This window comes from Crocuta crocuta, unplaced genomic scaffold, assembly GCF_008692635.1.
Source record: "Crocuta crocuta isolate KB4526 unplaced genomic scaffold, BGI_CrCroc_1.0 scaffold35, whole genome shotgun sequence".
In the NCBI taxonomy this organism is placed as follows: domain Eukaryota; kingdom Metazoa; phylum Chordata; class Mammalia; order Carnivora; family Hyaenidae; genus Crocuta; species Crocuta crocuta.
Window position 1 is genome coordinate 6,525,322 of NW_027530625.1, and position 26,216 is coordinate 6,551,537.

At 46.4% G+C, this 26,216-nt stretch overlaps 1 protein-coding gene across 2 annotated transcripts in view; it reads left to right on the forward strand.

Moving 5' to 3' along the window:
• GPR107 (G protein-coupled receptor 107) overlaps positions 1-26,216 on the forward strand; it is a 60,118-nt gene that overhangs the window by 637 nt on the left and 33,265 nt on the right. For both annotated transcript variants that reach the window (XM_077768388.1, XM_077768389.1), the window contains exons 2-6: positions 20,401-20,523; positions 20,841-20,891; positions 21,142-21,221; positions 22,224-22,363; positions 25,081-25,118. In XM_077768388.1, coding sequence (XP_077624514.1) covers positions 20,401-20,523; positions 20,841-20,891; positions 21,142-21,221; positions 22,224-22,363; positions 25,081-25,118 — 432 coding nt within the window. The remainder of the gene's footprint in view (positions 1-20,400; positions 20,524-20,840; positions 20,892-21,141; positions 21,222-22,223; positions 22,364-25,080; positions 25,119-26,216) is intronic.

Sequence of the window (26,216 nt, forward strand, 5' to 3'; positions counted from 1 at the left end):
GCAAGGCCAAGGACTCAGGAGGCCGGCCTTGCCGACTTCCCTAGCTTCCTGGCCGATAGCGACCCGCTCTCCAACTTTTATCCCCGATTCACTTGTTCGCCGTGTCCACTCTGCCAGCCTCTTGGGCCTCTTGAAGGTACGCGAAACCCTAGCCTCAGTTTCCCGGTTTGGCTTCGGGCGCTGTGTGGACTGATAACGTGGGAATCTCCAGGAGGAATGTAAACTCTCTCGCCCTCTCTCTCGCGCGCGCTCTCTCGCTCTCTCTCTTTTTTAAAGGCATTCCAAATCTTGCTTGAAATACACGCCCAGCCTTAAAAATGTGTTTCTAATTAGAGGGCCTGCCTTTTCCCGCCTTGTTCCTGTCATTGTCTGTCTAGGGAAGAGACTGACCATAGGCCTCGAATGATCTCTTGGATCGGACTTTATAACTCACAGCTAACAGGCGGCTGAGGCTAATTACCTCCAGGCTATTCAGCAGCTGAATAAATCGGGGAAGTAGGAAAAAAAAGTCATTCCGACCCCAAGCCTTACACGTTATTTCCACAACGTACCGTTTTCTAAGAAGTTGTGGGATTTTAAGAAGTTTGTCTTTTTTTTTATTTTAATGTTTTTTAAAATTTTTATTTTTTTATTTCTGAGAGAGAGAGAGGGAGACAGAATCTGAAACAGGCTCCAGGCTCTGCGCTGTCAGCACAGAGCCAGTCGCGGGGCGCGAACCCGCAAACTGTGAGATCATGACCTGAGCCGAAGTCGGACGCTTAACCGACTGAGCCACCCAGGTGCCCCAAGAAGTTCATCTTTATTACTTTAGAACCATGAAGCATTGTATTTTGTGAAGGTAGAGTTTGAAGAGGGTAGAATCCAGATTAAAAAGGCTGCCCAGACCCATACACCATATGGGTTATCAGCTTTTGCTGTTTGTTAAGCCTGCTGATTAAAATGTTTCTTAAGTGCCCGGAAATAGGTGAGACTTGGCTCCTTTTGAGAATCTGTTGGAAACTATAGAAGCTCTCCCCAGAAAAGCGCAAGTAGAGACTGTAGACAAAACATTCTTGGGGAATTTCTGGGGCTTTCGAAGCCTGCTGATGGTCATCCATAGGCCCTAGTCCTCAGGCATATGACTCTGACTCCAGATCTTGAGAATTCTTTCATTTTATAGTTTAGGATCCTAAGTGTTAGATTAAGTGGTGTAACTGAGTTCCTACAGGTCATAAGTTAGAGACAGATCTAGCAATGCCGTGCCTCTTGGTTACCAATTCAGTGCTCTTTGTACATTTCTAGAATTAAAGTATCAGGAGGCACCTGGGTGGCTCAGTCGGTTAAGCGTCCGACTTTGGCTCTGGCCATGATCTCGCGGTTCATGGGTTCGAGCCCTGCATCTGGCTCTGTGCTGACAGCTCAGAGCCTGAAGCCTGCTTCAGATTCTGTGTCTCCCTCTCTCTCTGCCCCTCCCCTGCTCACATTCTGTCTCTCTCTCAAAAATAAACATTAAAAAATTTTACAAAAAAATGTCAGGTGGTCAGTATCTTTGGGTAAATACTGACGGAATTCGTATAGATGAAAACATACGCTAAGCTCAGCGGTAGAAGCAAACCGAGTTGGTGTGGTTCTGGTGATGGATTTCTGCCTGTTGTGCTAAATTACTTAATGTTTTTCATCCATGTACATGATTCATAAACTGTGTGGTAGTTATTCCATAATAATACTGTAGCGGTTTCTTTCCCTCTTCACGTAAATATTCTGACTTTTCCCAAGGAAACAGAAATCACCTGAAGAGAGCCGGTCAGAGCAGCCCCATAGGATTGTCTTGTTTTGCTTGAGACTGCATGAAATAGGGGACTTGATCAGGACATAGACCTAGCGTGGCGAGAGTAACATGCAGTCACGGAGCATCATAGGTATGCATCGATCTGTTTAAAAACTTCTTATTGTGGAGAATTTCACGAATTTATCAGTAACAGTCAGAATGACCTCGCCTGTCCCAGTCACTCAACCTCAATAACCACTAACCAGTCGCTAATTCTGCCCCGCCCCCATACGCATTACTTCTCTCTTGACATCCTTTCTTCTTTTTTTTTTATTAGAAATGAGTCTTTTTATTCACTTTTCTTGTCCCATACTACACTTTTCTTTCTTTTTCAAATTGTATTTATTTATTTGTTTATTTACGGGGAGGGGTGCAGAGGGTGAGAGAGAATCTTAAGCAGCCTCCATGCTCAGTGTGCAGCCTGATGCAGGGCTGGAGCCCACGACCCTGGGATCCTGACCTGAGCTGAAATCAAGAGTTGGACGCTCACCTGACTGAGCCACCCCAGGGCTTCCTTCCTTCTTCTCTCCCCTCCCTTCCTTCCTTCCTCCCTTCTTCCCTTCCCCCCTTCCCTTCCCCCCCTTCCCTTCCCCCCCCTTCCCTTCCCTTCCTTCCCTTCCTTCCCTTCCTTCCCTCCATAATCTCTAGGCGAAACCTGGGGCTTGAACTCTTGATCCCCACATCAAGAGTCTCCTGCTGAGCCAGCCAGTGTTCATCTATCCTTTAAATTTTTGATTGGATGTAGAGGCTTGATCATGTTCAGGTTCACTTCTTTGGGCAAGACCGCTTCATAGTCGGTGCTGTGTTCTTCCAGATTCTCTTTCTGTCACACTTGCCCCATTGGTGCCCAGTGGTTACATCTCTGTGTTCACTGGTGCCTTAGTCTTTTCAAGCTGCTGTAACAACAGAATTCCACACACTGGGTGGCTTATAAACAACATAAATTTATTTCTCACAGATCTAGAGGCTGAGAAGTCAGAGATCAAGGTGCTCACTTTGGTGAGGGCCCTCTTCCTGGTTCTGAGCTGGGGTCTGCTTCGTGTGCCCTTGACGATGGCAGGGGTGAGGGATCTCTGTGGCATCTCTCTTACAGGAACACTAATCCCGTTCCTGAAGGCTCAGCCCTCGTGACCTAAGTACCTCCCTCCTAATACCGTTATCTTTGGGGATTAGGATTTCAGCGTACGAATTTTGGGGGAACACAAACCTTCAGACCATAGCAGCTTGGCACTTGATCTTTATCTTGTTTGGTATCAAAGTAGAGGACTGTCTTGATTGTATGTTATTATTGCATAGTAGATCTTGTTATATTTCTCAAATATGGCACACAAGGCAAAGGAAAAGTGTACAAAGTCCAAACAAGTATTAATCCTTAGATACGTATATGCTCAGGAAACATTTAGGGATCGCATGTATTAGGCATGATCTCTACCCCCGTGCCGTCCAGGCCTGGAAGTTTCGGACCAGCAAAGAAAACAGACACAGTCCTTCATATTCTGAGCTGTAGGGTCGACTTCTTCTATGTCAACGGAAATTTTTCTCCTGTATTTTAATACTTCTCAACTTCGTAAACTTAAGATACGAAATAAAATTGGCTTTTTCTGGATGACGGGTGGTTTCCATTCATTTATTCACTAAACGTTCATTTTCTGACTCCTGACTTTGAATTTTTTTTTAACGTTTGTTTACTTTGAGAGAGACAGAGTTTGAGTGGGGGATGGGCAGAGAGAGGGAGACACAGAATCTGAAGCAGGCTCCAGGCTCTGAGCTGTCAGCAAAGAGCCTGACACGGGGCTCGAACTGATGAACTGTGAGATCACGATCTGAGCTGAAGTCTGACGCTCAACTGACTGAGCCACCCAGGCGCCCCCTAACTCCTAACTTTGAACACATGGTATATTTAAATGACTACTGATGTTATTTTAATAGTCATTTTCTAATTCGTACTAATAAGACAGAAAAGAATAATCTGAGTTTTATGTCAGAGGTTGCCTGAACGTAGTTTTCATGCTGTGGACTTTTACATTTACAAATACAAAATATTTTGATGGCTGATCACTGTGGCTTTCAGGCAGCTGATGTGTATGAGACCGTGACAGGACAGCATCGTGCTAAAGCTTTGATTTATTTAATTTGGACATTTCTTGGGTTGAGTGTTTACTTTCATGATAACTATCCACAAATTATAAATCATAATCATGAATCAGAACCTTATACCAGCTGTTTGGTATCGTGCAGGAAACAGCATGACTGTGGTTTTTCTTCTTTTAAGTTTTTATTTAAACTCGAGTTGGTTAATATAGTATGATTTTGGTTTCAGGTGGAATTGAGTGATTCCTCCCATAGGACACCCAGCACTCATCACAAGTGTCCTCTTTAGNTTTCTCCCCCTTCCCTGTGTTCATCTGATTTCTTTCTTTAGTTTCACATATGACTGAAATCATGTGTGAAATTGTCTTCTCTGACTTACTCCACTTAGCACGATACACTCTAGCTCCGTCCACGTTGTTGCAAATGGTGAGATTTCGGGGTTTTGGTGGCTGGGTAATATTCCATGGTATATACGTATACATCTATATCCGTTGATCAGTCAATAGACCTTTGGGCTCTTTCCGTAATTTGGCTCTCGTTGGTAATGAAATGGGAGGACTTTGGAATGGACAGATCTCAGTTGGAATCCTGACTTCCACGATATGCTGTATAACTTGGGAGTCCCATACAACATCTTGTACGCCAGTGGGATCTAGATCAGAAAGTGCTAAACGGAAAGGTAGATTAAAGCAGAAATCTTTAATTTTTCTGCACAAAAGAATATATACCTCATATATATATATACATTTTATTTTGACTTAAGACCTATGTGTGTATATATTTGTTGTGTACACGTGCGTATACTCATTGACTGAAGTGTCTGATTTTGAGCTTACCAGAGGACTTCGCAGCATATGCCTCTGCTCTCTTACCCCTGCAGCAGATACTTACCAGGCTACTATTACATGTCAGGCAGGCACTGCTCTAAACGCAGGCAGTGTCCGTGTACGGGGCCAAGCCCTTACCCACATGGAGCTTTCATTCTAGTAGTAATGGACAGTAAGTTCTGGAACACATGAATGCACAACTAATCTAAGATGGGGGTGAATCGAGAAGAAAACAAAGCAGTATCGGGGACGAATAGTGGAGCTGGAAGCGACTTTAGGTGGGTTGTCCCGGGAAGGCCTCTCCGAAGAGGTGGCGTGTGAGCAGAAACTTAAGGACTGAGCAAGCATTTGAGTGTCTGGGGAGAGAGTTGCAGGCAGAGGACATGGGAGGTGCAAAGGTCCTGAATGGCAGGGACAGTCTTCATTTCCATTTGTCTTGGGGAACTACTAGGGATGGCCTGTGTGGCTGGAGCAGAGCGCCGGGTAGAGCGGGAGACCAGAGGGGAAGTGACCGGTCCGCTGGGGCCCCGCGGCCGTGCTGAGATACATGCATTTTATTTTGTGCCAGGAGGAGCCTGCCCTGGTTTTTGGCATAAGGGGACAGGTCCGTGATGAGGGAACGTTAGAGCCAAGAGCTGGAAAGGAAATAATAAAATGCCAGGGTGAAGGGGGGGGCGGGTGGCATGGGGACGGGACCTGAACGTGCAGGGAAGAGAGAGCACGAGAGCTCGGTGTTCACATGCCGCTCTGATCCTCAGTTCCCTCATCTGTAAAATACAGATGATGCGCGTTTTCTCACGGGATAGTTATAAGGCCTGAGTAAAATTTCTGTAAAACATAGCACTGAATTGTAGACTAAACCAAGTAGTAGTTCATTCATTCAACATTTATTAAATGCCTACTATGTGCTCGGCACTAGAAATGCGAAAATGAGACAGGCACAGAAATGGGTAGTTGTTTTGGGTTTGGTTTTGTTTGTTTGTTTTTAAGTAAACTCTGTGCCCAACCAACCTGGGGCTCAAACTCACAACCCCAGTATCAAGAGTCGCATGTTCTACCGAATGAGCCAGCCAGGCGCCCCCAGAAACCGGTAGTTTGGATACAGCCTGGTGACTTAACAGTTATGCTCAGGGACTATGGGAGCACAGAATCCTGAACTTTTCTCCAAGCGTAAGCCGGGGAAGGTTTCTGTAAGAGGCAACATCTGAGCTGAGCCTCAAGGGTTTACGTGTTAGGAAAAGGAAGTAGCCAGGAGAAGCATATGGAGAGCGGATAGTCCAGTCAGAGCAGATGGCCTCTTGAGCAAGGTGGCAAGAAATAGTCCGTTGTTCGTGACCTTGGTGTATCGTGAAGCACAGAGCAGAAGAAACGAGTAGAGTTAGGGCTTTATGGCATGTGAAGGCATTTGGATCCCTGTCTCTAGCATTCCGGGAGCCACTGAGGTTTCTGTAGGTTGGGAGTGACCGAATTTTAGGTAGGTTTCTGTGGGCACGTGATGGGAAGGACTGGAGGCAAGAGAGGAGCCAGTGAAGAGTCTGCGTGCAAGATCAGGGCCAAAAGTAGGGCGCTGTGTTGGGCGGGGGGGCAGACCGCTAGCTGTTAAGAACGCACGTGGAGGCGAAGGAGGAGGTGACACCTAGGTTGCTCACAGAGGTCAGGGAGGTGGACGCTGGGGCCACCACCTCCCAGGCTGTAGGAGGAAGATGAGGAAGTGCTGTCATTGTGACTTTGTAGTTGGGACGGGAACATGGGAGCAACATGCGAATTTATCCTCAGATTGTAAACATGAGTTCTCACCCTCCCACTCACATTTGTGGTAGGAGGATTCAGTTTGGGGATACGATTATCCAGTCCAGCCGGCATGTTTTGCAAGATGCGAAGGGCGGTTCTTCTGTGATTACCACTCGCATCGCCAGATTACTCTTTTTCCCTCTATCAGACCAACAGAGGGAAGCTCTGTAGCCGGGCTGGAGCACACGCTGTTCTCTAGTTCATTGGCGCGGCCAGAAGGCAGCGGGTTTCCGTTTTGTTTGGGCTTGGATGGTGTGAACATATGGACCTACTGGGCCTTCTTCACCTTTCATAGTTCTCCTGCCTGCATTTATGCACCAAAGTGGAACAGGCTGTGGCACTTTGAAGGTTATTTTAGCGCTGCTGCCTGGCCATTTTCATGAGAAAGACTCCTACCTGCAGCATATGCTTTAAATGGTGTCCTTTTGTTTGTTTGTTTTTAATGTTTATTTTCGAGAGGTGACAGAGAGCGAGTGGGGCAGGGGCAGAAAGATAGGGTGACACAGAATCTGAAATAGGTTCCAGGCTCTGAGCTGTCAGCACACAGCCCGAGGCGGGGCTCAAACTCACTAACTGCCAGATCATGACCTGAGCCGGAGCCATGAGTCAGACGCTTAACCCACTGAGCCACCCAGGCGTCACATCCCTCTTAAGTGTGCCTCCGGGCCTCTAGTACATGAGACTGCTGCGTACACAGGACGGTTGTCACCGCTGGTCCAGTGACAGACGTTCTAGGCTCACTTGGAAAGGAGGTATTCTACGGAATCTGTTTTACACGGTGTTGATGGCTCCTTGTTACAGTATCATCCCCTGTAAGCCGAANTACTTGCTTTATATGTGACAGCAACTTAACGTGAAGTTGTTGAGGAAGTTAAAGCGGAAGCACTTCTTAATTCTGATATTTAGTCAAAATAACAGGATCGGTGCAAAACAAGTATTGTTATAGGGAGGAAAAGAGGAGAAAGTATACCAGAATAGTAGTTTTCTTTAGGGATTATGAGTGGGTTTATTTTTAAATGTTTATTTGTTTTTGAGAGAGAGAGAAGAGAGCGCAAGCAGGGGGAGGGGCAGAGAGAGGGAGACCCAGAATCTGAAGCACACTCCTGTTTCAGATTCTGTGTCTCCCTCTGTCTCCCTCCTTCCCTCTCCCTCTCTCTCTCTCAAAACTAAACATTAAAAAAATTGTTTTAATAAAAAAGAAAGGGGCTCAAATTCATGAAGTAGCAGGAAATGCATCTGAATTAGTGTCCGCATGGAAAACAGAAGGTCTGGCGTCGAGGTTCGGTGAGGATGTAAGGAGGAAGCTCTCGTGTTCTTCGGAAATCCATTTGGCGGTTTCTGGTGAACTGAAAACGTGCACATTCGGCATCCCAGTATTTTCACACCTAGGTGTACGTGTGTACTCTCGATCTCTGCACAGATACGCATAAGAAGGTACGTGCGGGGATGTTCGTGACGGCATTGTGATGGCAAAAGGTTGGAAATCACCTGAATGTGCACGGATGGGGAAACACACAGATCCTCCTCGACTTACAGTCGAGCTGTGTCCTGATAAACCCACTGTAAGTTGAAAACGCCTTGATGCGCCTGCCCCTGGTCATCAGAGCCTGCCTCTGGGCAGAATCCCCTACACCAAGCCCGCTTCACACTAAAGTGCCGGCTGTCTCGTGTCATGTGCTGAAAGCGACAACCAGGACGGGTGTCCGAGTAGGGGTTGGTTACCCTTGTGACCGCGGGGCAGCTGGAAGGCAGCGGCCACTGCCCGGCATCCCGAGGGAGGATCGCGCACACCGCTAGCCCGGGAAGAGAGCCAAATCCACAATTCTGAGTACAGTTTCTACTGAGTACATATTCCTTCTGCACCATTGAAAGGCCATAAAATTTGAGGTTGGAACGGTCGGTATTGTGGTGTACGTGTGGTGAAGTGCAGGCAGGTAAGGGGGGCCCGGAGCACGGGAATATATCAACACAGAAGGACCCTCAAAAATGCAGTGTTTTCTTACCATGCAAGTGACAGGTGTGCTTCCATATGGCACAGTTTATCTGAATTTTTAAAACACCGAATGACACTGGATGATGTTTATGGATATGGATAGATCCATGTTTTAAAAATTTTTTTTTAATTTTTTTTTTTTTAATTTNGAACCCACGAGCTGTGAGCTGAGCTCAGGACCTGAGTGAACCAAAGTCAGTCACCTAACGACTGCGCCCCCCCAGGCGCCCCGTAGTAAGAGTACTTTTAAAAGGGAAAAGAGCAAGGGGGAGGGATGGGAGGGGATGAGGGTTTGACCGAAGGATGAAGGCACTTCTCTCTGTCGCCCGTGTTTTGTTTTCCCTTCTTTGTGCCCTCCCTTCCGGTGGATCCGAAACAGCTGTGGTGTAGACCTCTAACCTGGAGAGCAGGGACCTGGATGCTTTCTCCTTTCACTTTTCTACAGCCAGGAGGACCGGGAGCCCCGAGGCCGCAGGCTCGCTTTCTGACTGAGGCTGGCGCGCTGCCCCCGACTCGTGGCGGGCCTTNCGCTTGTTGGATGATGGACTGAATGCGTTTCTGTGTCCCAGTTTTTCTCAAATGAGCACTTGTTACTAGGAAAGCTACTGTCGCCATGTTTGTCAAAGTAGGAATTCTCTGATCGTGGGTGGTGGGCTTGTGAGTGCTCAGTTCTACAGCCTGATCTTGTTACGTGTGCCTGTGCTTTCATCTGACGTATGTGTGTGTATGTGTGCGTGTATATATACACGGAGGATCCGAAGCAGGCTCCACCCTGGCAGCAGTGAGCCCGATGTGGGGCTCGAACTCACAAACCATGAGACCAAGTTTATTTGGTTATCTTTAGTAACCTCTCCACTCAGCATGAGGCTCAAACTCACCACCCCAAGATCAAGAGTTGCCCGCTCTTCCAACCAAGCCAGCCGGCACTCCTCTAACATGGTATTCGGTTGCTTAGTACCACTTAAAAGCTTTGATATCTGAAGTATGTGTTTTAAATTTTCTTAGATCAAAAGGAAAACACCAAACTGTTATTATGAGTTGTCCCTGAGTGGTAAGGGTGCAGCTACTTTTCTGTGCTCTTCAGTTATGTTTTCTCTGAACACGTACAGGCTTTCTGAGTCAAGATAAATGATGTTAAAATAGGTGGGGAGCTTCCGGGGTGGCGAGCATGCGGAGGTGTGGGGAGGGTAGGGAAGCTTTGCACCCCTTTCCCTGTCACTTCCTTCCCGCATTTCTTTTGTCTGACTCTTCCCTGAGTTCTAGTCTGTTATAATAACTGAGTGGCTCACTTGGCTAGGCTTCCGACTCTTGATTTCAGCTGAGGTCATGATCTCATGGTTCGTGGGATCGAGCTCTGTGTTGGGCTCTGCACTGACAGTGTAGAGCCTGCTTGGGATTTCCTCTCTCTCTCTCTCTCTCTCTCTTTCTTTCTCTCTCTTTTTCTCTCTGCACCCCTTCCCTCTTTGCACATGCTCAATCTCTCTCTCTAATAAACTTTAAAAAAATAAAAAATAAACCAGTGATCTAGTGAAATAACAGTAAATTAAATTCAATTAAAATAGGTTAGAGGAAAATCTCCAACTGAATGGTTTTCACACATTGGTNGTAGGCTCTATACCCAATGTGAGGCTCGCACTCGCGACCTCAAGATCAAGAGTCGCATGTTCTATCAACTGAACCAGCCAGGTGCCCTTGTCATTTATAATTCTTAAAAGTTATATCTGATTGTAAAAACAATCCTAAATCTCACTCAAAGTTCAAATAAAAATGATTTTTTTAACATAGTGCTTCATTTTCAGAGGCATAGTTTATAGAAAACCAGTTTTTCGATTGGGTGAGTGCAAATTAGAACAGCACGAGTTATAATTAACCTTTCGTAAAGCATTTGAAAGAGGGAAGTAGTGTTTAGTGTGTGACAGGTGACTTTTTCCGTTTTGCTGATCCAGAAGCTTGTCTAACCATGGGCGTGGTGAAGGGTCCTCTTCTCCCATCCCCACGGGCGGGTTCCTCAGAGTTAACCGCTCCTTCCACGTTTTTCCACATAACTTTAGTGACCTTCGTATGCACATTCCCCACTTCTGGGTTTCTTTTTTTCTTGTCTTTTGGCGTAATAACACTTCATAAAAATCTAAGGTCAGGTTTTGTGCTGAGCCTTTCAGTGACTTCTTTTTGTAAGTTTAAAAAATCTATTTATTTTGAGATAGAGAGCATGAGTGGGGGAGAGGCAGAAAGAGAGGGGGGAGAGAGAATCTCCGCACAGAGCCCGATGTGGGTCTCATACTCATGAACCTTGAGATCATGAGCTGAGCTGAAATCAAGAGTCAGAAGCCCAACCGACTGAGCCCCTCAGGAGTCCTGCCTTTCAGTGACTTCTCAGCCAGAGTCCAGCCACACCGGCATCTCGTTGTCCTCAGTCCACCGAGCTCAGTGCCACAGTCCAGAACATCCTTCCCGCTGATGTTGGCAAAACCTAGGGCAGTGCCTGTGGGCACTCCGTAAATGCTTGTTCAATGAATGGACTTGTCATCGTCTTTTCTTTTTTAATGTTTATTTCCTTGAGGGGGAGGGGGACAGGCAGAGAGAGGGAGAGAAAGAATCCCAAGCAGGTTCCACGTTCAGCCCAGAGCCCGATGCGGGGCTTGATCTCACTACCCGAGGATCATGACCTGAGCCAAAATCAAGAGTCAGGCTCTTAACCAACTGAGCCACCCAGGCACCCCAATTTTTTCATTTATTATCTTACAGGATTTTTTTTAAAGTAGGCTCCCTGCCCAACTCCATGACCCGGAAGTTAAGTATTGTTTGCTCTACTGAATAAGCCAGCCAGGTGCCCCTCTCTCGCAGACGTTTTTAAAATGTTGGTATGCACGGGCACACATCCTTCTTTTTAACCACTAAGGTAATTCTTCATTGTAAAGAGGACTCATAATTGATAAAAATCCTTTGTTGCTAGAAATTCACATTGCATTTTTTCTAGGTTGATTTTAGCCATTGTAAACAGAGCTGCTTTGAATATTCTTGTAGAAATATCTTTGTGTAGCAGCTCTAGTATTTCTGTGGGGTGGATTCCTAGACATGGGATTACTTTAAAGAGAAGGTACCAAATAGCTCTGTATCTACAGGGTTTCGTCCGCTCACACTTCCACAAGTAGTGTATAAGAGTATTTGGTGTTCATTTGCACACATACTTTACAACACATCACATTGTAAGTCTTAACTTCTACCAACCTGACGGGAGAAAGGTGACATTTCATATTGACTGTTGGTGATGTTCAAGATCTCCGTGTGTTTATTATCTTTTAATTTCAGACTTTCTCTATAAACCAGAAATTTTAGGAAAACTTATTTCAGTAAGAGTTTACTTCTCAGTGTGCATATACTCTTTAATGCTAGTAAAACCCTTGTGGCAGTAAAAATAAAGGCACGTGCAAACAGAAAACAGGAAGAGGAGGGGGAAAATAGGCATCCCTAACTATACCCTGAAACTGCGCATTTAAAATGCACTTTTTGAGGATCTCTTTGGCACTGCTGGTGGGAATGCAAACTGGGGCGGCCACTCTGGAAAACAGTATGGAGGCTCCTCAAAAAGTTAAAAGTAGAACTACCCTACGACCCGGCAGATGCACTGCTAGGTATTTATCCAAAGGACACAGGTGTGCTGTTTCAAAGGGGCACATGCACCCAAGTGTTTATAGCAGCGCTATCCTATCAACAATAACCAAAGTATGGAAAGAGTCCAAATGTCCATCGACGGATGAATGGATAAAGAAGATGTGGTATATATACAGTAGAGTATTACTCAGCAATCAAAAAGAATGAAATCTTGCCATTCGCAACAACGTTGATGAAACTAGAGGGTATTTGCTAAGTGAAATTAGTCAGAGAAAGACAGATATCATGTGACTTCACTCATATGAAGACTTAAAGACACAAAACAGATGAACAATGGGGAAGGGAAGCAAAAATAATACAAAAACAGGGAGTGGGCAAAACATAAGAGACTCTTTTTTTTTTTTTTTTTAATGTTTTATTTCTAGGAGAGAGAGAGAGACAGCGTGAGCGGGGGAGGGTCAGAGAGAGAGGGAGCCACAGACTGAAACAGGCTCCAGGCTCTGAGCTGGCAGTCAGCACAGAGCCCGACGCGGGGCTCGAACCCACGAACCGTGAGATCATGACCTAAGCGAAAGTCGGACGCTTAACCGACTAAGCCACCCAGGCGCCCCAAGAGACTCTTAAATATGGAGAAAAAACGGGGGGTTGCTGGGCGGGTTGAGAGAGGGGGAGGGGCTAAATGGGTGAGGGGCAGTAAGGCATCTCCTCCTGAAATCATTGTTGTGCCCTATGCTAACTAACCTGGATATAAATTTAAAAATAAATAGAATTTTTAAAAATATACTTTTTGGGTAAAGTTTTGGTTTAGAACTTTGATGATGATACAGTGAAGTTTTAATTTTACAAGTAGTTTATTGAAAACAAAGACAACTTTTTTAGAATAATCTGAAATAATTCAGAATAATCTGCAGGTGCCACATTTTCCCTGATGGGATCCTCTGTAACAAACTAACTACACATTAGTTCAGATTGTTTCTTTATCATTGTCATCAGAGTAATGCTTATGTCCTTGTTTGGGTTAGTACTTTTGAGATCGTAATTGTGTTTCCACTGATTTCAGATAATAAAAGGCTACCTACCAGGAAAGCCAGGAGCTCCTGCTAGTTTTTACGAGCAGCCGTATAGATACGTACCTGAGAGCAGCCCTGTATTTTATGTTCCTGTAAACGTCTTGTGGATCAACAGTCTCGTTTACTTGATAAGCAGTTTATCGTGGTTAGGAATACTCCGCGTTGTTATGGTCATGTTTTTTTAAGACACTCTTATCAGATATACACTGAAGTATTTAATAGATGAAATGATAGACCATCTAGGATTTGATTCTGTTACAGAGTGAGATCCTATTTAGATGAGATTGGGGGTGAGGAGAAGTATAGAGGAACAAAGTGGACCGTGAGGTGGTGGTTCGAAATATTCTATAATAAAAAATTCAAAAAAACAAAAGATAGACTGGTTGGTTGGTTGTCATAAGTATGAGGTGGCTGAAACCACAGGTTGGGATTTAAACAAACCCGAGTTTGAATACTGGCTCTGTTACCTACTAGCATTATGATTTTAAGCAAGTTTTACCACTCTGAGCCTCTATTTCCTCATCTATAAAATGGGCATAATAACACCTGCCTTGTAGTGTTGTAATAAGAATGAGTGGTGGTAGGGGCGCCTGGGTGGCTCCGTTGGTTGAGTATCCGACTCTTGGTTTCAATTCAGGTCATGATCTCAGGGTTTGTGGCAGGGAGCCCCGTGTCAGCCTCTGTGCTGACAGCGGGGAGCCTGCTTGGTGTTCTTTCTCCCCCTCTCTCTTTGCCCCCCCCCATGCTCGCTCACTCACTCGCTCTCTTTCAAAATGAATAAGTAAACCTTAAAAAAAGAGTAAGTGGTGGTAGATAAAACTCTTAGCATAATACTGGCTGCAAGGTCAAGTGTTTGCAGTGTCTGAAATCCTTGGGGAAACAGACATTAGTGCTGTGTCAGTGCTGATAGAAATAATGGGGGTGGTCTGGCTGGTTTTGTTGGAGCATGCCACTCTTGATCTCAGGGTTGTGAGTTCGAGCCCCATGTTGGGTGTAGAGCTTACTTTAAAATCTTAAAAAAAGAAAGAATAGCGTGGTTGTTGAAAATGTATTAAATCTTCCTTGTTTGTGTCTGATATTGTCCGGTAACCCTCCCTTGGCACCCCCCCCCCCATCCCGTGTCTCCTCCTCAGCCAGTCTTCATGAAGCTGACCTCGCTGCTCCTTCTAGGAGAGGGTCTGGAGGGAGAAACGTGAGGGTTCCGACTCTCTCCCTCCTGCCTCATCCCCGGACGCTGGCCGGAGCGCTCTGGCACAGGGGTTGCGGAATAGACGGGGCACTGGCCCCGGAGCACCCAGGCCGCTGGCTCCCCCACGGCAGGAGGGTGGGTTTTGTATCCCTCCTCACCCAGGACTGACTGTGGGCGATTTTTTCTGGGACCGAGTGCTTTTCATGTTTGGGGCTTCAGCCGTTAGTGGTTACTGTGTAAATGTTGGTTTATTTACACTGCATTGGATCAAATAAAGTTGAATGAGCAATTAGAATGTATGACCTTCCTGGTTCCTTCTAGTTTCAAAGTGTCCGTGTCTCTATGATTTGTATAGTAAAATAGAGTTTGCAGAACACCTTCCACACACACCTTGTCTGACACGGTGATGTGGTAACAGGGACGGGGGTTAGGTGAGGTGCAGGTCCCACAGATAAGACTGGCAGATGGTAACGCCAAACATTTTTTTATTTAAAAATTTTTTTTATGTTTATTTAGTTTTGAGAGAGAGAGAGAGAGAGAGAGAGGCAGAGCATGAATGGGGGAGGGTCAGAGAGAGAGGGAGACACAGAGTCAGAAGCAGGCTCCAGGCTCTGAGCTGTCAGCACAGAGCCCAACATGGAGCTTGAACTCACCAACTGTGAGATCATGACCTGAGCCAAAGTCAGACACTCAACCGATGGAGCCACCCAGACGACCCCACCCCCACCCCGATTCTTTGCCTATTTTTAAATCAGGTTATTTGGGGGTTTTTGGCTTTTGTTTAGCTCTGAGTTGAGTTCCTTATGTATTTTGAATATTAACTCAGGTATTTGCAAGTTATGCAAATATTTTTTCTCATTTCAAAATGTTGTCTCTCCACTCTCTTGTTTTCTTTCCTCTGCAGAAGCATTTTAGTTTGTTGCAATCCCGTTTGTCTGTTTTTGCTTTTTTTTTGGTGGTGTTGCCTGTGCTTTTGGTTTTACCCAAAAAAAAATCATTGCCCAGACCAGTGTCAAGAAGTTTCTTCCCTATGTTTTCTTCTAGTAGTCATTTTACAATTCAAAATCTTGCATGTAAGTCTTTAGTCCATTTTGAATTGATGTGTGTGCATGGAGTGAGAGAGGGTCCAGTTTATCCTTGTTCCTGTAGAGATCTAGTTTTCCCAGTACCGTTTGCAGCGGAGACTGTTCCTCCCCTTTGGGTATTCTTGGGACCTTTGTCAAAGACCAGCTGGACATAAATGTTGGGATTGTTTCTGGGCACTTTCTGTTCTGTTCCGTTGGTCTCGAGGTCTGTTTTTATGCCGATGCCACACTGTTTTGATCACTGTGGCTTTGTGATATATTTTGAAATCAGGCAATGTGATGCCTCCAGCTTTGTTCTACTCAAGATTGCTTTGGTTATTTGGGGTCTTTTGTGGTTCCATGTGAGTTTGGGATTATTTTGTCTATTTCTGTGAAAAATGCCGTTGGATGGGTTGCTCAGTCAGTTAGGCATCTGACTTTGTCTCAGGTCATGATCTCACGATTTGTGGGTTCGAGCCCCACATTGGGCTCTGTTCTGACAGCTCAGAGCCTGGAGCCTGCTTCAGATTCCGTGTCTCCCTCTCTCTCTGCCCCTCCCCCTTATGTGCTCTGTCTCAACATTAAAAAATTAAAAAGAAAAAATGCCATTGGAATTTTGGTAGGATTCACATTGAATGCATAAATTGCTTTGGATAGTATTGACGTTTTTACAATATTAATTCTTCCAATCCGTGAACACAGATTGTTTTTCCATTTATTTGTGTTTTCAGTTTCTCTCATCATTGTTTGTATAGTTTTCAGTGTATATAGATCTGTCACTTCCTTTGCTAAACTTATCCCTAAGTATTTTATTGGTTTTGATGCTATTGTAAAAAAAATGTTTTTTACTTCTCTCTCAGATGCTTTGTTGTTAGTGTATAGAGATGCCACTAATTTTTTTTTTCAAGTTTGTTTTTTTGTTTTGAGAGAGACAGAGACCATATGGGGGGTAGGGGCAGAGAGAGGGTGAAGAATCCCAGGCAGGCTTCATGCTGCCAGCACGGACCCCGACATGGGGTCAAATTCAGGCACCATGAGATCGTGACCTGAGCCAAAACCAAGAGTCAGACCGGATGCCTGATGGACCGAGTCACCCAGGTGCCCCACCGCTAATTTTTTTTTATATTGATTTTTGTATTTTGCAGCTTTAAGGAATTCACGTATTCTAACAGTGGAGTCTTTATTGTTTTCTATATAAAATAACATGTCATCTGTAAATAGTGACACTTTTACATCTTCCTTTGTAGTCTCATGCCTCTTATTTCTTTTTCACGCCTCCTTGCTCCGCCCAGGACTGCCAGGACTGTGTTGAACAGGTGCAATAACAGTGGGAACCTTAGTTCCTGATCTTAGAGGAAAAGGCTTCGGCTTTCCACTGTTAAGGATGGTGTTAGCTGTCATTTATATGGCCTGTCTTACCCTGCGGTGCATTCCTTCTGCACCTAATTTGTTGAGAGTCTTTATCATGAAGTGATCTATTTTGTTGAATCCTCTTTCCGCATTTATTGAGGTGACCGTAGGATTTGTTTTCCCTTCGTTGTGTGAGTGTGGCGCATCGCACTGACTGGCTTGTATGTATTCGGTCGTCCTTGCATCCCGGGGGTGCGTCACACCTGATCACAGCGTATGACCTTCTTTGTGCTGTTGAACTCGGTTTGCTGGTGTTTTGTTAAGGAGTTTCTCCTCTGTGTTCATTAGGGATATCGACCTTGACTGTTCTTTTCTTGTAGCGTCCTTACATGGTGTTGGTATCAGGCTAATGTTGGCCTTGTAAAATGGGTTTGGACGCGTTCCTGCCTCTTCGGTTTTTCGGAGGAGTTCGAGAGCGGCTCCTGTTAGTTTTGCCTTTAACTCTTTTTCCTGTTCGATTACCCATTCGGTCTCCTTCCTCATTATTAGTTTGTTCAGATTGCCTCTTTAAGAGGAGTCAGCCTTGGGAGGTTGTATGTTTTCAGGAACTTGTCTGTTTCTTCTGGGTTGTCCAGTTTGAATTTAATACCATATCACCATCACCCTCACACACGGGGAGGCGGGGTGGAAACGGCTCTCGCGTCAGGTCTATGTCCCTCCCAGCCTCGCTGCTGGTGGTCTGTGTTGTCTCGGGCAGTCGTTTCACCCTGAACTTGTGTCTGCGTCCCCTGTCGTGGGGCGGCTGCTCTGAATGACACTGGGTGGGGTGAGGATGAGAGCGCGGGAAAGCCCTTGGCCCCTAGCCCGCTTCTCGGGAGGTGTGGGCAGTGTGGACTTACATGCTGCTGTGAATGTTTGAGATTCTAGAGGAGTATTTCTCAACATGCGGTTTGCCGACTTTCTGCATTGTAATTATCAGTGGTGCTTGTTAAATATGATGATTTGTGTATTTTTACCACAGTTTTTAAAATGATGGAGGGGCACCTGAGTGGTTCAGCCGGTTAAGCGTCCAGCTCTTGATTTCCGCTTAGGCCATGATCTCACAGTTCCTGGACGCAAGCCCCGTGTTAGGCTCTGGGCCGATCGCGTGGAGCCTGCTTGGGATTCCCTCTCTCCCTCCCTCTCTCTGCCCCTCTGCCACTCACACGTGCATGCGTGCTCTCTCTTTCATCAAAATCAAAACATCAAAATAAAATTCTTCAAAAATGTGTATTTTGTAACATTGTTTTATCAAGTGAAATGATAATATTAAAGTGAGAAAAAAAACAGTAAAGGAATGTAATGTTTATATAGAAAAAAATGTTTATATAAGCTTGTAATTGAAACATTTCCCCCCAAATACCTAGAAAATATCTTGACGGACTAAATGAGTGAAGCTCTTTTGTAACAGGCTTCCGTTTTGCTATGTAGCATCTAAATGCTGGATAAATTAGAAGAAGCATATTTATAAAGCTTAAACCTTCTTGTAGAATACACATGCTAAAAAATACCCATCGTTGGCCCATAACTTTGCGAATTTCCACCATGTAAACACACTTGTGCAGCCAGCAACAGAGTTACCAGCCACTGAGGCACTGCAGCCTCTTCCTCCCAAGGATCTTCCCCATCTGACCTCCTTTACCGCACACCGGCTTCCCTGCACTTGCCTGGGTCGTACAGCGATAAGGCTTGTTTAGTCTACTGTTCTGTTGTGAGGTTCGGCGGCACGGGGCAGGCATTTGTTTATCCCTTCTGTCTCTGTTATCCCTTCTGTCTCTGGACGCCCTGCTGGAGTCTGAAGCCGCAGCGTCCCGGGGCACTCATCGTAGGCAGTCGAACCGATTTCTCTCCCGTGCACCTAGGGTGGTAGTAGCCTTGTCGCGCCTTCGGGAGCATGGAGGAAAGAGTCACTCAAATCTCTTCTCTGAGAATCCTGAGAAAGCACGTGAGCTTTAGCATTTGGGGTTTTGCGGTCGAGCCTTCCAGTGGATGACTTCTGTGATCTTCTCTGCTTGTCTCATTCCCCCTGGGAGTTCCCGTCCCATGCTCCTCTGTCCTACCAGGAAGTGGAGGTCCAGCAACATACTTTAAGTGTGTAGCTTGCTCCTAGGAAAATCAGGGAAATTCCTAGAGGCCCCAAAAAAGAAAATGACAGTGGGGAAGGGGAAGCTGCGCCCTCTGGAGCCAGAGCCTTGGATGCAAGGAGGGTGGGGTTGGGGTGTTGCTGGAGCTGGGTCCCTTTCCTTAGCCCCTAACATTATGGGACCCTTAGAGCTATAGTCCTTGAATTGTTGAGCGGGTGAGGAAACACAGCCCCCCTAATGGCAGTAAAACGTGTGTCTTAGCTGTTATGTAGGGGGTACAGCTTATGATTTCTCGGCCGTAGATCTGATCCACCGCCTCTCCTGCGAGACTTCGGGGTTTGCGGTTTTAGGCTACCTCTGAAGTCTAGGAGATCCAGGTCTAGAGGGAGAAAATTCCCACTCACGCAAAGAAATCGCCAGCGTGAGAGCCAGCAGGGACCACCGGAAGGGAGAGTTAGAGCCCCCAGAGCACCTCAGTGCCTTGTGATGTCTTATGTTAAAAATGGAAAGAAACAAAGGGTAGAATTTAAAACCATGAGCCAGATGCAAATAGTAGCAGAAAGGACTCTGCAGGTTGGGGGAGGAAGCAAATGCAGGGTTTAGAAAAGTGCTCAGCCTAGTGCCCTGCATCTCCAAGCTTAACCTAGTGACTGCGAGCACCTTCGGGAGGTGCACGTTTAGGGATGTGGTTCTCAGCATAAAACCCGTAACTTGACCTGAAATGAAGTGTGTCTGTGGAGCCTCTGTTTTAGAAGTGTTCACTGGTACTGTTGTTCCTTTGGCCTTAAAATGTAGTGGCGTCGTCGAGATTGGACTCGCCACTTTGAGACGGACTCCCAGCAGGCACGGGGGGCATTTGCCCATGCGGCGCAGTCTCAGGGCTGCCCTGTGTCCGCGGGGTCGCGCCCCACCCAGCCAGTGCCTGGGTTTCTGTCATGTAAGGCTTTGTTTCCTGAAACCCCGTTGTACGTTTCGTTGTGTTAGATGCAGATGTTAAAAATTGTATTGTCGATGAGAGAAGTCAGGTCAGGTTTCCTTCATCGTCCTGCAGTGGGGGGAGCCGGGCAGGTGCATAAAACTCCCATAAGAAGGTTCATATAAATGAGTGTATTCTTGGAGCACCTTCNTGCCAGGCCTTGTGCTGGCAGGAAGCTGGTGAGGATGACTAAGACATTGTTCCTCCGTCCCGGGGAGTCACCTTCCGCTTGACCACCTCGTCTGCCCTGGGACCTTCACAAATGCATGGGGAGAACTGAATCTGTTTATGCCTCTTTCTGCAAAACTGTTGATATCTTGTGAATTTCTGAGGAGTCCTCTTCAGCTTTTGGAGCAAGATTAAGACATATACGTCGTATATGTTGCCAAGTATATGGAAACATGGGCTGGCTAGCTAGATATCGGAGTTTCCCAAGCAATAAATCAGTTAAATAAATCAAGTTAACGTCTCCATCTTAACTAATTCCACCACTGCCAATCTCTCTAGGACGACGTGAGGCATAAGGTTCATCTGAACACCTTCGGCTTCTTCAAGGATGGGTACATGGTGGTCAATGTCAGTAGCCTTTCAGTGAATGAACCTGAAGGAGCCACAGACAAGGACACAACTGTAAGTGCCTTTCCAGGAGGTCAAGGGCTTTACCTTTCCTGTCGTGTAGATGAGAGCGTCACCCCTCACTTCAGTACGAAGGATCAGAATGTAGAGAAAATAAAACTTGTGGACGGGCTTCAGATAGTTTAATTTTTAACACCGAAGGTGTAATTCTTGAATAATTGTAGCAGTTGAGGATGCTTCTTACAAATGATTGCCCAAAGGACCAAGGGAAGGCTGGGCCAACGGATCACCTCTCCCGCTCTTTGAGTAAGAAAGGTGTGGATGCGAGAGCCTTGTGTGGCTACTTACCTCTGTTCCTTTCACCCCTTTAGATTGGATTCAGCCTGGACCGCACAAAAAATGATGGATTTTCTTCTTATCTGGTGAGCGTTACATGCATGACCTGATTACTCTCTTGTACTTGAGCCCTAGACACTGGGTGGGAACATCCTGCTTCTGTCACTGCTCTGTCCCCGGCGCGGGGGCTGCTTTTGCTTCCGGGCGGCTCTGAGCAGTTTTTGTGTTGTTTGGGAGGGAGGATGGATGGCTTGTTTGCCGTGGTCCCGAAAACTTTCTGTTCTCATCCTGACGTGAATGAGTAAGATGATGGACAATTGGGTCTTCCTTTCTCAGGACGAAGATCTGAACTACTGTATTTTAAAAAAACAGTCTCTCTCTGTCACTGTGCTGATCCTAGACATCTCCAGAAGTGAGTAAGTAATTCCAGCGTTGCTTCAGTTCCATCCTGGAGGAAAGTCAAGGTGCAGCTAGTAGCTAAGCTCACACTCACTGAATGTCGGCCACGTGCCAGTTACTGCGCCAGAGTCTGGAGGCTAAGAACGTGACGAGGGAGACAGAGGTGCCGGCCCCGAGAAGCTTGCAGACTAATGATGGAGACCCAGCAGCAATACACACGCTCACGGCGATGTAGACGTGGTGGCAGGGCCGAGAAACTGGGGACTCGTAGGAGAGAAGGGAAGGGAAGGCCTCACGCACCTGTTGGCCCATCCAGCCTTCCAGTGAGTGGGCTTCACCAGATGAACCAGGGAAGAGTGTTCGAGGCCGACACAGGGTAGTGTGAAATGGTGTGGCATGTTTGACAGGGTGAGTTCGTTATTCACACTCAGCTGACACCCAGGCAGAGAGAGGGAGGCCTCTGCCCCGTCGGGCGGGACTAGAAGTGCCCCCTCCACCTTGACTGTGCGAGCTCAGCTCCTGTGTCTACTCAGGCACCGGGCCTCAGCGGCCCCTCCTTGGCAGGCTGGGGTCTTAGTGCTAAGGGGGGAGAAGAGAGGGAGTGCATGTCCCGCAGGCCACCAGTCGTGCCCGCTGCCCCCACGTGCCCTCCCAGAGTGCACTTTAACATCGTCCCCTTCGTCCCGTTTCCCTTGTGCGCCAATTTGTTAACACATTACAGACAGTAAGGGGGAAAGTGTGTTCATCTGAACCGTGTGGTTGCTAGCAATGAAAGCTTCGGGGGGAGGATGTCAGGTCCTCGCCCGGCTAGTTCCGGCCGAGCCACTCTTGGGCATGTTATTAACCCCCCGGAGCCCCCGTTTCAGCAGGTGTACAAAGCAGACAGCAGAAGCTGCATCAGGGACATCGCAAGGACTACTTGAGATGATGGATTGAGACCCCGAAACAGTGTAACTCGGGGACTCAGAGAGCCCTAGTGTGACTTTGAGCTTGTTTACTTCTCTCTTACTTGAATGTAGGGTGAAAGTGAGATCCCCACCAGAAGCTGGTACCCAGTTACCAAGGATCGTCTTCAGCAAGGATGAGAAAGTCCTTGGCCAGAGCCAGGAGCCTGGCGTCGGCCCTGTTCCAGCGGGTAACCAGACTCAGCAGAAACCAGGTAAGCTGTAAGGTGGAGAATAGCATTTCCTTTCCTGCCCTGCCTCGTAGATTCTTTTTCGTCCCCAAGTAAAAACCACACACAGTCATAGCATTATTTTATTTTGGAGGTGATACAAAAATAAATAACCATCAAAGAAAAAAGTAGAAACTGGGAGAAAGGGGAAACAGAACAGTAATTTCTCCACCCTTGTGTTAGAATTTGAGTATTCCTGTTTTCTTTTTTTTTTTTTAAGTTTATTTGTTTTTGAGAAAGTGAGGGAGAGCACTTGCACAAGTGGGGAAGGGGCAGAGAGAGGGAGGGAGAGAGAGAAACCCAAGCAGGCTCTGCACCTGCACAGAGCCTAATGCGGGGCTCAAACTCACAAACTGAGATCAGGACCTGAGCCAAAGTCCAGCGCTTAACCGACTGAGCCACCCAGGCGCCCCAGTAGTTCTGTCTTCTTCTGAGCTGTTTGCTGGGTGGGTCTAGAACATTTGCTTTTTATTTTTTGTAAAAATTTTTTCATATTTATTCATTTTTGAGAGGGAGACAGAGTGCGAGCAGGGGAGGGGCAAAGAGAGAGGAAGACACAGAATCAGAAGCAGCTCCAGGCTCTGAGCTGTCAGCACAGAGCCAGATGCAGGACTTGAACCCACGAACTGTGAACCACGAATCATTATCTGAGCCAAAGTCGGAGGCTTAACCGACTGAGCCACCCAGGCGCCCTTGATTTTTAAAAGTCATGGTCCTGTTTGTAATTTCCTAAGCATCCCTGTTCACTCAACTTTAAGATAGTTCGTTCTTATCAGCCATCCCAGTATATGGATCCTGGAATTTGCTCAGGCTTTCCCCATAAGGAGGCGTATGTCCCTTGTCAGGCTGTTACAAGTATTGCTGTGCGGGATGTTCTTTATTTGGAGAACTTTGGTCATATCTAGAATTTTCTTTAGGATAGGTTCCCTGAATTGGAATATTTGGTTCAAAGGATATGAATACTGAGAGGATATTGATGCGGAGTTCCAGTCCATTTCCAAATGAGTTGTCTGAATTGATACTCCTTTTGGAAAACATGTAGGAAGAGTGCCCACATCACCATGTCCCAGCCACAACTGGGATTTTGGTTTGTTTGTTTTAGTCCCAAAGTAAAAGGCGAAAAGAATATTCATGTTTTTTTTGTTCACGCTTAACTCCTGAGGTTGCGCCTTTTTCTCCGTATGTTGATTAGCCAGTTTATATTTATTGCCTCTTAACTGTCAGGTTTATCTAATAGTTTAGTTCTTTTTTTTTTTTTTTTTAATGTTTTGTTTATTTCTAGGAGAGAGAGACAGCGTGAGCAGGGGAGGGTCAGAGAGAGAGGGAGTCACAGACTGAAACAGGCTCCAGGCTCTGAGCTGGCAGTCAGCACAGAGCCCGACGTGGGGCTCGAACCCACAAACCGCGAGATCATGACCGAAGCGAAAGTCGGACGCTTAACCGACTAAGCCACCCAGGCGCCCCTCTAATAGTTTAGTACTTAAAGAGAACCTACTCTTTCCTGTATTACTGACACATTTTCTATTCAGTTTGTGAAAACTCTGACCCCAGTTAAAAGACATACAGAAACGTCACATTTACGTGATGGTGTAGTTTCGTGTCTGTGCACCATTTCCTTCTTGTCCTGGTTTCTCATGCTCACATACACGTTCGCTGCATGGAAAACTTTCTTTTCCTTCTTTTATTTCAAAGCCCTCTCCCTATAGCGAGGTTGAAACCCTGTCTTCCCTGTGAAGGTATCTTAAATAAAAATAAGGCACAGATACCCTCTCTGTTCCATGAAAGAAGCCTTTAGCAAACTTAATACAAGTTGCTGTCAGTGAAAAGTATCAAATAGGCTACTCTTTGCTATGTATTTTTCCATATGTGTAAATAATTGTTATACACATATATATATACTTTTTTATTTATTTTGAGAGAGTATGTGTGCACACACGCAGAAGTAGGGGAGGGGCAGAGAGAGAGGGAGAGAGAGGGGATCCCCAAGCAGGCTCCACACTGTCAGCGCAGAGCCCAGTGTGGGGCTGGAACTCAGGAGCCATGAGATCATGACCTAAGCCAAAATCAGAGGAGTCAGATGTTTACCTGACTGCGCCCCCCAGGCGTCCCTCATATTTAAACAGTGATCTGTTTTTAACTGTGGCTACTTAGAAAATGGGGAAGGTCACGCCATGTGGCGTCTCTGGCAATAACGTACACTAGAGTATTCAGAGATGAGCTTCCCTGTTGGCACTGAATATTATCCTTTTTTTTTTTTTTTGTGAATATTATCCTTGATTAGAGAGCATTGTTGGGGTGCCTGGGAGGCACAGTCGGTTAAGCGTCCAACTTCAGCTCAGGTCATGATCTTGCATTCATGAGTTCGAGCCCCACTCATGGGGCTGAATAGCTCAGAGTCTAGAGCCTGCTTTGGATTTTGTGTGTCCCTCTCTCTGTGCCCCTCCCCCACTTGTGCTCTGCCTTTCAAAAATAAACATTAAAAAATTTTTTTGAAAGCGAGCATTTATAATCTCCCATTTGCTGCTTCTGCAGTAGAAAAATTGTTTTGGAGTCTGAGGAGTTGGATTCTACAAGGTAGCATCCGGCCTCACCTTGTTTGATTTATTTGTTATTAAACAAGGCTGGGGCCTCTTACAGTGAGACTTTAATACATATAAAAGCCAAATCACACAATAACATCTTGTAAACATTTCTGCTTCTAGGCAGTGGAAAGTCTAAAAGAAGTACAGTGGATTCCAAGGTAAGAACCGACCAGCCACTGCTCAGCCTCTCTGGATATATTTGTAGCCACGTGTATAGGTGCGTATGGTACATATATAAATGGTCGTATGTGCGGATATGAATGCAGATATGAATGTGTGTACATACACATAAACAGGCACACACACCCCTGCGCCCAGTCCACGGGGAGTTGCTGTTGGAGAGATGTTACCACGTTAGAGGAACAAGCGTGACAGACACCGAGCGCTGGCCTGTGGGAAATGAAAGGTGTGTCTTTGGGAGCAGAGAGAGGGGTCTTAGCTGACGTAGGGCTGGACAGCGAAGGGCATTTGTGGATGTGCAGAAAATAGGAAGTCCTGAGGAGTTCTCGATCAGGAAAGACTGTGAGACGGATGGTGTTTGGGGCAGATGTTGTTCTGAAGGTCATGTGCAGAGGAGCCTGGGAGCCGGGAGAGTGGAATGATCAGGAGGACCCGGAAGAGCGCCGCTGTGACGACACACAGCGCTGTGACAGGGTCACGAGGAATGGGAAAGAAAGGGCTGGGGGTGAGGCAGGGGAGCTGGGTTTCTATTTTGTCCTTTCTTTTAGTAGAAGAGGAGGTGGTAGGAATCGCAGAAGGACAAATTGGCAACCTTTTTGGGTTGGGGAGATCTTGAGGTTTCAGTGAGGGGCATCGGATGGCAGCGTTGCGTTGTAACAGCTGTGTTCGGGTTTAATTGGCATACGATAAACCGCACACACGTAAAGCGACCGTTGGATAAGTGTTGACCTAAGTGTACACCCGTGAACCCGCCCCCACGACCAAGACCGTGAACATGGTCCTCACCTTGCAAGCTCCTCTGTCCCCCTGGCCGCCTCCCGTCCTGAAGCAAGCAGCCATCTGCCTCTGCCGACCAGTAACGCAGAACTTTGTAGAAGTTCCGCGAGGGCAGGAGTTGTCGTCTCTGACACCGCATCATTGCTTTGAGTTCATCTCGTGCTGTTGGTATCAGTAGGCCTTCCGTACCTTTCCATTGCTGAGAGCCAGTCCGTCACACCTGTGGCATTTGATCATGTGAAATCGGGAGTGGCGTCCCGGTGGGGTGTCAGGGTGTGGCCTGAGCGGGCATCCAGACT